We start from the raw sequence: 12,371 nt of genomic DNA, 5'->3' as shown, positions 1-12,371 counted from the left end.
TTCCCCCGGGATTTGTTAGTTGGCTGGTGACATCTTCCCCGGGGATTTGTTAGCTGGCAGAAGTGACATCTTTTTCCCGAGTTTGTTAGCTGGCTGAGTGACATCTTCCCCGAGTTTGTTAGTTGGCTGGTGACATCTTCCCCAGTTTTGTTAGCTGGCTGAGGGTGACATCTTTTCCAGGTTTGTTAGCTGGCTGAGTGACATCTTCCCCCGAGTTTGTTAGTTGGCTGAGGTGACATCTTCCCCCGAGTTTGTTAGCTGGCTGGGGGTATCTTTTCCCGAGTTTGTTAGCTGGCTGGGGTAACATCTTTTCGAGTTTTGTTAGCTGGCTGAGGTGACATCTTCCCCAGTTTGTTAGCTGGCTGGGGTGACATCTTTTCCCAGGTTGTTAGCTGGCTGAGGGTGACATCTTTTCCAGTTTGTTAGCTGGCTGAGGTGACATCTTCTCCAGGTTTGTTAGCTGGCTGAAGTGACATCTTCTGAGTTTGTTAGCTGGCTGAGGTGACATCTTTCCCAGAGTTTGTTAGTTGGCTGAGGTGACATCTTCCCCCCTAGTTTGTTAGCTGGCTGAGGTGACATCTTCCCCCGAGTTTGTTAGCTGGCTGGGGGTGACATCTTCCCCTAGTTTGTTAGCTGGCTGGGGGTGACATCTTCCCCGAGTTTGTTAGTTGGCTGAGGTGACATCTTCCCCGAGTTTGTTAGCTGGCTGGGGTGACATCTTCTCCCGAGTTTGTTAGCTGGCTGAGAGTGACATCTTCCCCTAGTTTGTTAGCTGGCTGGTGACATCTTCCCCCTATATGGTTGTTAGTTGGCTGAGGTGACATCTTTTGAGTTTGTTGGCTGGCTGAGGTGACATCTTCCTCTAGTTTGTTAGCTGGCTGAAGTGACATCTTTTTCCCGAGTTTGTTAGTTGGCTGGGGTGACATCTTCCCCCGAGTTTGTTAGTTGGCTGAGGGGTGACATCTTCTCCCGAGTTTGTTAGCCTGGCTGAGAGTGGCTTATCTTCCCCAGAGTTTGTTAGTTGGCTGAGGGGTGACATCTTCTCCCGAGTTTGTTAGCTTGCTGAGGGTGACATCTTCCCTCTAGTTTTGTTAGCTGGCTGAGGTGACATCTTTTCCCGAGTTTGTTAGTTGGCTGGGGGTGACATCTTCCCCCAGAGTTTGTTAGTTGGCTGGGGTGACATCTTCTCCCGAGTTTGTTAGCTGGCTGAGTGACATCTTCCTCTAGTTTGTTAGCTGGCTGGGGGTGACATCTTCGAGTTTGTTAGCTGGCTGAGGTGACATCTTCCCCCGAGTTTGTTAGTTGGCTGGGGGTGACATCTTCCCCCGAGTTTGTTAGTTGGCTGAGGGGTGACATCTTCTCCCGGAAGTTTGTTAGCTGGCTGGTGACATCTTCCCCGAGTTTGTTAGTTGGCTGAGGGTGACATCTTCCCCCTAGTTTGTTAGCTGGCTGAGGTGACATCTTCCCCTAGTTTGTTAACTGGCTGAGGTATCTTCCCCAGTTTGTTAGCTGGCTGAGGTGACATCTTCTCCCGAGTTTGTTAGCTGTGGCTGGGGAAGTGACATCTTTCCCCAAGTTTGTTAGCTGGCTGGGGGTGACATCTTCCCCTAGTTTGTTAGCTGGCTGAGGGTGACATCTTCCTCGAGTTTGTTAGTTGGCTGAGGGGTGACATCTTCCCCTAGTTTTGTTAGCTGGCTGAGGGTGACATCTTCCTAATTTGTTAGCTGGCTGAGGTGACATCTTTGAGTTTGTTAGTTGGCTGAGGTGACATCTTCCCCCCGAGTTTGTTAGCTGGCAGAGGGGTGACATCTTCCCCTAGTTTGTTAGCTGGCTGGGGTGGCATCTTCCCCGAGTTTGTTAGCTGGCTGAGAGTGACATCTTCTCCCGAGTTTGTTAGCTGGCTGAGTGACATCTTGCCCTCCCTGTGGTTTGTTAGCTGGCTGAGAGTGACATCTTCCCTAGTTTGTTAGCTGGCTGGTGACATCTTTCCCTAGTTTGTTAGCTGGCTGAGGTAACATCTTCCCCCTAGTTTGTTAGCTGGGTAGGGAGTGACATCTTCCCCCTAGTTTGTTAGCTGGGTGAGTGACATCTTCCCCCAAAGTTTGTTAGCTTCAGCTGAGTGACATCTTCCCCTAGTTTGTTAGCTGGCTGGTGACATCTTCCCCCTAGTTTGTTAGCTGGCTGAGGTGACATCTTCCCCCCTAGTTTGTTAGCTGGCTGAGGGTGACATCTTCCCCAGTTTGTTAGCTGGCTGAGGTGCCGAGTTCATGTATCAAATGACTTTAGTTCTTCCCCCGTGACCACGAAAGGATTTGTTATTTTATCAGTAAACCCCAAAATATCCTGAAGATGGTGAATGTTCTCAATAATACGTAATTGAAGATTAAACGAATAGAAACAACTTAGCTCTGAGAAAAGGAAAAAGTTATGCAAGTAAACTTAAACAAGCGCTGGGTAGACTCAGAAATAACCATTGAGTAAATCCAAACAAAGCAGTTAATGACCTTTCCTTCTTGGGGGTAATCAACCCATCAGCTTTTAAGAGAATCAGAACAGGTTTGACCAGCGACGAGGGATAAGCAGACCCGTCAGGTTAGGCAAGTTTGCACCAGCCTCTCAACTACGTCATAATCATCCCCAGCCAACAACTTTTACTCACTCTAGCGGCCAAACAGAAAGTGGTCGGTACCCCCCCTCCGTTTACAGCATAACACAAATGGATTATATGTAAAAAAAAGTTGTCTGTGGTAATTTTTTCACTGGCAGGACTATTTTCTGTGATCGTTTGTGTGACCGTCCATAGCGTCTTAGCGACTGGCTAATAGAAGCACTGCGGTGATGATGACTCGATGCGAAAAACTTCCAAGGCTGATCTAGCAAAGTTGTTGGGGGTTGTTTGTGATGAAATTCACACTGACAAAAGTTCTCGGTGAAAAAAGCTACTGCTTACATTATCGACAAATCTCAAATGAATCACTTTTCAAGACTTTTGATAACCTATTAGAAGATATTGAAAAATGATCCTACATCCTAGAAGACAATCAACGTAGTTGACAGTTACAGTTGTTTTTGACCGATATGATAAGCCAAACTCAATAAAGCAAACAGAACGACAACACAGAGGTGCTGTTGGGATCACACACACTCATCGGTAACTGTCTTATGTAATGTCCTAAATTACCGTCTTTCTTTGAAAGGACCAGCCAACAAAGCTGCCCTTGTTGCCTTTGTCAGTGATTCTGTCATCACCAAATCCCTGTCTCAGGATAGAATGTGTAAATCCATCATTCTTCCTGGGGTCTTCGCCAACAGAGACAGTGAAGTGTGAGGAGGTCTGGTGAGGTCCTGCTGGAAATTTTTCTCCACACATGAAGAAGCAGACCCACGTGTTGTGCTGCGTGCCATTGACTTTGCCAAAACTCACCACAGGACTATTGGGTGGTGTAATGACCAGAACATTCCAGTTATCTTACTGTGTTACTACAGCAAGATGCTTCTCTCTCCTGAAGTACAGTATACATGCACGCTGGGCACTCGAGAAAATCCCTCACACGAGAGCGGTACATAACTGTATATACTATCGTGGAAAAGCTTGACAAACGGGTGTCAATGTGCCTCCCTGCTGTACATGCCCTCACCGGTTGTGACAGTACCAGTATATTCTTCAAGACTGTGAAACGTACTATGCCCAAAACTCTGACTAAGCACATAGACATGGTGTCAGAGCTCTCTGAATATGGTTTGTCACTTTCATTAACCAGATCGTATAATGTCGGACGATTTTTCTTGCCCCAGCTGTGCGGACCAAAAGGAAAGCAGTGCAACACTCTAGATGAACTAGGATATACAATATACTCGCTTCCACAACAAACGGGCAAGAAGATGCTTTCAACCAACAGTTCTCCAGAGCCGTGTTACAGGCATCAGTCTGGTGTCAAAGTCACAAAGCGAAACCAGAGGTAGCAGATCCTGTAGGTCATTGCTGGATAAAGACTGTAGAGGGACTTGTAATGTTTAACCGGGAATGTGCACCAGTACAGATTGGTAACCTCACTCACCTTTAATGTACCGACAGACTGTCTTGTCTCAAGGAAATGTTTTGTCTGCTGGCCGGTCTGCCGTGCACTGAAGAGGAGTTTATGATACATGTAGGTGCCCAAACAGCCCAGACTGTGTGTGTGTGTGTTGTCTCTGTGTTGCTTATGAACCAATGTGATGCACTTGACTAAACATGTGTTGGGATGTACAGTACTTTTACAAACATGGTTGTCTGTTTTTTCTAATTTGTTTTTTCCAAGAAGAAGAAAAAAGAAAATATTTTACTACCAATGACCCAATGTAACCTACTTAACCTAACCTAACCTACAGCCAGGCCAAAATACCCAGCAGAGGATGACATACTCGAGGTTCACATCAAACCAGTTTTTTCTTCTGATAATAGTTATTGGTGAGGGGACAGGTTAACCTTGAGCGAGGTTTACCACCCACACACACCCACACACACACACACACACACACACCCACGTCACTACGGTAAACACTGTTGCTGACACTTGTAAGGTGTGTGTGCGTGTGTGTGTGTGTCATAGATATCATTCTTGCTTATCCACCTCCTCCTGTTCTTTACATCACCACTAAACACCGCAAGACAGCCACTGTCCCCGTGAAGGGTCGAGAAGGAAAATGAATAAACAAAACAATTGACTATCAGAAGCAACTCTTACGCTGGCAAGAGGCTGTTGACGCCCAGTGTATCGTTAAGGTGGAGAGTTACAACGACTCGAGGACTATCTGACCAACAGGGCACGCGCAGTTAATGGCGTTTGTTATGTAAAGAGAAAACAAAGATTAAATAGATATTATTTATTTTATATTAAACTAAACCCAAATGTGACCTTAGCTCTCTTCCTCCTCTTCCTCCTCTATCCTCCTCCCTTCTTCCCTTCCTCTTTTTACTCCTCTTCCCTCCTTCCCTTGTCTTCCTTCTCCTCCTACCCTCTCCCTCTCCTCTTCCTCCTCTCCTACTCCTCCCCTCATCTCCTCTCCGGGAACCAACGAAAAATAAATTATGATCATTATATCACCTTTATTGATGTTCCGTGGTCTTGAGTCCGCTGGTGGAGTGTATGTATGTATGTGTGTATGTATGTATGTATGTATGTATGTATGTATGTATGTCATGTCACTGGTATTAAGATATTGTTACATGGAGTATTATATCAAGTGTTTTCTCTGACCTTCACCCACATCAGATAATTTTTTTCTTCCAAGATCACGATTTGATTTACCATGAGTCACGTTGGTCGCAGTTGTTGGTGAGAGCTGTTGAGGAGGCAGGTGGGAGTACAGTGAGGAATTTAAATGTTAGGTTGGCTTTACATATGAAGGGTTTGTCTCTATGTTTGTTTCTGTCTCTCATACTAGTCCCTCAAGAGTACTTAAACACGTTCTGGGAGTTACAATAGCTAATGACGTCACGAGGCGCCTAGTGACGTCACGATGATCACAGAATAAACGCGAGTGGAAGGTTTTGTGTGGGTGACTCGCTGAACTTGTGGGTCGCGCAGTACCATAGATACAGGTCAGATTTTAAGTGGATTTATATAAGCGTTTTTGTAACATATTGAGGATTTTTGTTTAATACATAAAAGGTTTCACTAACTCTACGTTTGTGGTTAACTTCAAAATCGCATCTATATTTTGTGTTAATACTCAAATATGCTCTATGAGTGGCCTGTTGATATAAAAAAATCACCCCTAAGTGGCCTGTTGATATAAAAAAAATCCTCTGAGTGGCCTGTGTTGGTAGTAAAGAATATCCTCAGTGATTCCTGTTAGGTTAGGTTCCTTGAGAGATTATTGAGTTGATACTTAAATGAATAAAGGTCTAAATTTGGCCATTGTGTTGTTGATGTCCGTGGTATGTTGTGGGTGTGGCTGGTGTTGTTGTGGGTGTGGCTGGTGTCGTTGTGGGTGTGGCTGGGTTGTTGTGGGTGTGGCTGGTGTTGTTGTTGTTTTACAGGAATTATCGCTAATATTACCGAATCTGTTTCCCTGATAATATAATCATCGCCGTGGGTGTTGCTAAATCATTACCGGCGGGAGGTTCCTAAGGTCGCGGTCGCCCCTCCAGACTGTGAGGGGGACCTTCCCACCTTGTACACGAATGCCAGTCACCAATTTTCTTTCACCCGATATTCTTATAATGTGACTGGTTCGCTGTCACTGTATGTGTGTTAATAGTTCAGCGTACGGAGAGGTATTTCTGGTGGTAGCACAGATCACCAACCGTCTATTTATACAATTCGCAAAATCGACAAGCGGCAGCGTGTTAGGCTGCCAGATTAGTGAGAAAAATCATAGGTCCGCGCCAGCTCACTCACCGCCGTGTGTTAGCGAGACTCTTTTAGTCAGTCCGGCGGTAGTGTGAGAGACTTAAAGACTCTCAGTGTTTCCGGTGACACCTGTGAGCGAGTTGTCAATCTGTGTCATAACCCACGACCGGTGACACAAGACAGGAAATGTCCCAAGGACGCAAGTGTGAGTGTGGAGGTGTTGGGTGATGACCCGCTAAGTCAGTCGGGGGTGGACCACAGTACAAGCAACACTAGCATCATCTGAGCTCTCTCTCTCTCTCTCCCTCTGACCCCACGTGCTCTACACTATGCTCACTTCAGAAAACAGTAATTAATAATATGGTGGACTTTTCTTGAACTGTGTAATAAACAATACTACATCAACGCGTAGAAAAGGTACTTGTTTATCCTCGAAGGGACCCGAGTGTGTGTGTGTAGTACAAGTTAAGAAACTTTATTAAAAATGGAATTCCGACAGTCCTTACTGCTGTGTGTGGCGTACGCGCTGTTCCTCATCCTAGGTGCTGTCATGTTCATGTTTCTGGAATATGAAGTGATAGAGACAAGAGATGTGATCGAACCCCGAGAGTGGAGTAACCTCAAAGGTAAGTCAGCCAGCCAGCCATACTCATAGTTTACTCTAACAATGTGTAGTGAAGATGAATGTTTACACAAGCTTCTAATGACCACATTTTAAAACATAACATCGTGAAAACAAACTTAGAACGATAAAAAAAACTGTGATATAGCGAAAACTTTCTCTCCATATGTGTGGTCGAAGTGAAATCCTCCCAACCTCTCGGGATGATGAAACCTTAGAAATATGAAGGATTATGAACACACACACACACACACACACACACGCACACAGCCAGCTGGTTACCCTTCACTATTACGTCCCGAGTTCAATCCTGGGTCTGATGTGAGAAGGGTGTTATGACTTAGGGACTACAACTTGATTTCTTCAGGTGCTGCTGTGTGTTCCTGTACTAACTCTCACCCTTGAAGGACAAACTCATCAGGAACAATGAAGGCAGTCAATGAGCTTCTTCCTTCAACAAAAAAGTAAAAAAAAAAATACAATGAAAAAAAAATAAAAAATATTATCTTTTTACTGTACATTTACACAGACGGTCATGCATGTAAATAAAGCAAATAAAATATCTATATACATTTACGTCGATGTAAATGTATCTAGATATTTTATGGAAAGAAAGTGTAAATAAAAACGTCCAAGATTTATTTACGTAGGTGAGGACGCGGCCATTAGATAAATCGTCTGGCTGCCTCTGACCAATACTGTGAGTGACGAGCAGAACACCTGAAGGTCAGTGATGATTACCCCTGACTCACCTGCCGTACACACCTGTCCTCATTGCTCTAACTCACAATACTGTTACGGCAAACTCAACCATATAGTGATACCTCTATTTAACGGACTACATGGAGAAGAAAATCCGTTATATCGAGGGTCCGTTAGGTGTGATACCTCTATTTAACGGACTACATGGAGAAGAAAATCCGTTATATTGAGGGTCTGTTAGATGTGATACCTCTATTTAACGGACTACATGGACAAGAAAATCCGTTATATCGAGGGTCCGTGAGATGTGATACCTCTATTTAACGGACTACATGGACAAGAAAATCCGTTATATCGAGGGTCCGTTAGATGTGAAACCTTTATTTAACGGACTACAAAAGGGGTTAATATTTCTTTAGTTGACACACAGTTAAAAGACATTTTTTTAACTTATTTTGTCGTGAAAGAGAAAACATTTCATGGAGGAGCTACATTTCAAAATCGTCCAATAGTAGTTGAACAGTCCCCCACTAAAGTCCTGTCGCCTCTCCTTCTGAACCACGAACCCCTGAGCAGTAGAGTAATATATTATTCTGTCCATAAATGCTTCAGGTTTATGAGTCAGAATCTCTCAGGGGTTCGTGGTTAAGGAGGAGAGGGGACAGTAGGGTGCACAGTGACCATCAGCACGAATATAAAGCGGTGAACTGAAGCTTTTTACTACACGAAATATTTACGGTATACGGAAGTTCCACGGTGCAAAAAAGTTCCACAATGCACAAAGATGCCAATGGTGTGCGAAAGTTCTACGAGACAAAAAAAAGTTCTACGATAAGAGAAAAGATAAAGGGAAATGAAGAGAGACATTATTACCTCCTAATAAAATAAAATAAAAGATGTTTAAGGTGATCCTGATCCAAATTATCATCTTGTTTTTATCCGTAACGTAAAAGCACCGTCATTAATCACCTACACTCAGTAAACACTCTCTCTCTCTCTCTCTCTCTCTCTCTCTCTCTCTCTCTCTCTCTCTCTCTCACACATACTAGCGTACCTACAGTCAGTTCTTAAGTTTCACCTGACAACTGCATCTTAAAACACTAGACATCTTGATATTATTTAACAACTCAACTTTTCTTACTATTTATCAAAGTAATCATATCAACTTTTATTTTAATATTGTCTCTCTGTACAACTGATTCAAACATTCTTTCATAATGATCCCAAATGTAATCAAATATTTTATCTCAATCATTTAATTCCATCAGCATTCACTTAAGCCCTGAAGACTCCTTGACCGTCGAATAGACAACCACAGACAGCTTAGTGTGTGTGTGTGTGTAACTTTTAAACTTAATTTAAACTTCTGATATTAACTTTATATTCTGTATTTTACGCCCCTGAGTTTAAAGTATAAATTTTAAGAGACTTTAAGTACATAATGTAACTTACTTTGTGACGTGTAACAGCTGGTGGAGTTAAAACACATCAAGTCAGATTAGTGTTTACACAAGCCGTACACAAGTCACGTTGGGGCTAATAGTTCAATTACTAGTTATGGAGGCTAGTTAAAAGGTTCGTTTTGTGTTGTTAAAGAGGATATAAAAGACAAAAACACGTCATGGTTGTGGTGTTTGTGAGAGGGATGGAGCTGATGACTTTACGCAACCATGATTCATCTTCCCTTACTGATGTTATCATCCATCCAGCACAGATGACCTTTAACACGCAACATTGGTAAATCTTTCATATGGTTTTTGTTCTTATAAGGTGTTGGTGCTGCTGTAACCCGCTAAACACACATTATATAATTCATTTAGGATATAAAAAAACATAGCTGCATAATGTACGAGAGTGTGGTCTAAACATTATGCACTGCAAAAGTTTTGTTTCAGTGTTGTTAATGTACTGTAACATCTACCGCCATCTATACACTATGTTGTCTGTATTGTCATTCCCTCGATGAAATTACACACCTAACACATGTGTATCTACTCAATCATTCTCTACACGTAAACTGTGTTGATTACTGAGCCCATCCTCTGTGGCTTAAATTTACAGGTCAAATTAATTAAAAAGACTACATCATGGTCGGCCGTGGCACATTCCTTAACATTAGTACATCATGGTTGGCCGTAGTGCATTTCTTAACATTAGTACATCATGATTGGCCGTAGTGCATTTCTTAACATTACTACATCATGGTTGGCCGTGGTACATTTCTTAACATCAGTAATTACAGTAGGGGATACGAATATTGTTTAAACTTCCTCATTATACAACTTTACTACCCGGTAAATGTCTCAGGGAGCGACTGACACCACTGTACGATATAAGACACGAATTATTACAAAGCTTCCAGTGTGGCTCAATATTGTGTGACGCGGCAGCTGTCACGCTCACGCCTCATCCCACACCTACCAACTCACACCCACTCATACCCACACTCACACCCACTCATACCCACACTCACACCCGCTCTCACAATGCCTCAACACAAAATACGTCATTATCTGATTATAAAAATGATCAAAACAAAAGAATGTGATAAAAAAATATACACTGATAAAACTTAATGAAACTGAGATATTGTATTGACTCTAATTATAGAAAACAGACATGACTTAATAAAAACATTAAACACGATTTGAGACGACGAAGTGAGTTTATGGAGAGAGTTGAATGCAGCCTCAGTTCCACCTAAGGAAAATTTATCACACAGCGTACAGTAACAACAATGAGTGACCTTGTATGACGGAGGTTGCTGATGTAGTGAGAGGCTCGTAGTTCCTGTGTTTATATAAAAATTTAGGACTGGTAAAAAAATATACGTTGATAGGCGAACTAAAACAAATCTTATAAATGTATGTTTCCCAGGGGATTTACTTCCAGTTTTCATTCATATTCCAGGATACAATGCGCTTAACCTTTAAATTAACAAGTGTGAAATATATACAGTATATTACCTAAGACTTAATTATACAATGTCTTATTCCACACAACACTATGGTAAATTAAGATAGAGTACTCGAGGGATTAATATATCGTACTCAAGAGGTTAAGATATCGTACTCAAGGGATTAAATGTACGTAGGGGGGTAAATATAACACTGAGATATATATAATATTATTCTAAGATAATCAATGTTAGTTATCTGTTATCCTATTAGTTTGAGATTAATTAACGAGATGAACTATTATTCCCCCATGACAGATATGGTGATGCAGGACCCGCCCGCCAAACAAGACGAGCTGGTCACCCTTGCTCTGTGGGTACCTAAGGCCTGCCGAGCTGTGTCCAATTATACCGTTCAGTCCCTCCTCAGTCCAGGTAAAGTACACATTGTCTTCTTCCTCTTCCTCCTCCTCCTCTCTCTCTCAGTCCAGGTAAATTATACGTTGTCTTCGTCCTCTTCTCCTCCTCTTTATCCCAGGTAAACTACAACTATTCGCTTGAAAAAATACAAAATAAAGCACTCAGAATTATCCTAGGAGTCCCATGAGCACTAAAGTACTTAATATGAGGAAAGAACTAGGTATACCCAGTGTTAAAGATAGAATAATTGAAGTCAACCTCATGATAGCCCTGAAGCTTCTGCGTGGTGATCCTGATAACATTGTTTCCTTAAAATTGCTAGAATGTATGAACCATGGGACTGGTAAATCTAAATGGATCCAAAGTACAGCTACACACATGAAGATGTTTGGACTAGACCATCTGTACAAGGTTGAGACACAACAGCGCTTCCTGCTACCCTGGCGGACAGTTCCCTTCGATATCACAACACCCACGTACCCACCTACACGACTGACCACACATAATCCCTATCTCCAAAACACTGCCAAAGTGTGTGGCCGGACATATAGCCACACGAATCCACGAAAAAAAGTCACGAGGAAAAAAGTTACAGAAAAAAAGGCACGGACGAAACCTAACCTAACCTAACCTACGCGCAATGCTATCATATATATATATATATATATATATATATATATATATATATATATATATATATATATATATATATATATATATATATATATATATATATATAAATATATATATATATATATATATATATATATATATATATATATATATATATATATATATATATCACTGTAGGTGCGTGATCTAGGTATATGCTTGTGGTTATCAGTATATATATATATATATATATATATATATATATATATATATATATATATATATATATATATATATATATATATATATATTGTGTTGTCAATGTGGACAAGTCATGTGACTTTTTACCTGTGACTTTATTTCCGTTCACCGGCCACACACTCCACCACTACGTCCTAGACTGTGAAAAATAGAATCTTATAGAGATAGATCCAGGCACACTGTGTATACAATGGCACAGCACTTTATCTCTGATGACAAGATAGCTGATATATTAAGGCTGTATCCACACTTGGCATCTAGTACCTAATCAAAATTCTATGTACCGACTTAAACAAACAATGTACTGGAAATACTCTGTAGCATTTACTGCCATAATATCAAAGCCACTGGGGTCTGCTAAACACCCTTTGTGGCCTCTCCTCTGTAATCCTTTTTGCGCTACCGCTCACAGGATGAGTATGGGGTGCACAATAAACTAGCTGCCGTCCTCTTCCTCCTATGTAATAAACCGGCAACTGCAGGTGTGACTCAAAAGCAATTAATAACAGGTGACAAAATGTTG

General features: G+C 41.9%; 1 protein-coding gene across 6 annotated transcripts in view; it reads left to right on the top strand.

Annotated features, from left to right (window-relative positions):
* The first annotated feature begins 6,379 nt into the window (after positions 1-6,379).
* Positions 6,380-12,371, top strand: part of LOC121853167 (potassium channel subfamily K member 16-like) — a 49,668-nt gene continuing 43,676 nt past the window's right edge. For 2 of the 6 annotated variants that reach the window (XR_006086269.1, XR_006086268.1), the window contains exons 1-2: positions 6,380-6,961; positions 10,874-10,990. Coding sequence is in view for 4 of the 6 variants with exons in the window: in XM_042347132.1 (XP_042203066.1) it covers positions 6,820-6,961; positions 10,874-10,990 (259 nt within the window). In the remaining 2 variants the exon portion in view is untranslated. Of the gene's footprint in view, positions 6,962-7,324; positions 7,422-10,873; positions 10,991-12,371 lie in introns of all 6 variants that reach the window. The other 4 variants (XM_042347130.1, XM_042347132.1, XM_042347131.1 and 1 more) reach the window with 4 other exon arrangements.

This window comes from Homarus americanus, unplaced genomic scaffold (assembly GCF_018991925.1).
Source record: "Homarus americanus isolate GMGI-L3 unplaced genomic scaffold, GMGI_Hamer_2.0 scaffold32871, whole genome shotgun sequence".
In the NCBI taxonomy this organism is placed as follows: domain Eukaryota; kingdom Metazoa; phylum Arthropoda; class Malacostraca; order Decapoda; family Nephropidae; genus Homarus; species Homarus americanus.
The sequence above is the reverse complement of the archived record's forward strand: the minus strand, read 5'-3'. Positions and strand labels throughout refer to the sequence as shown.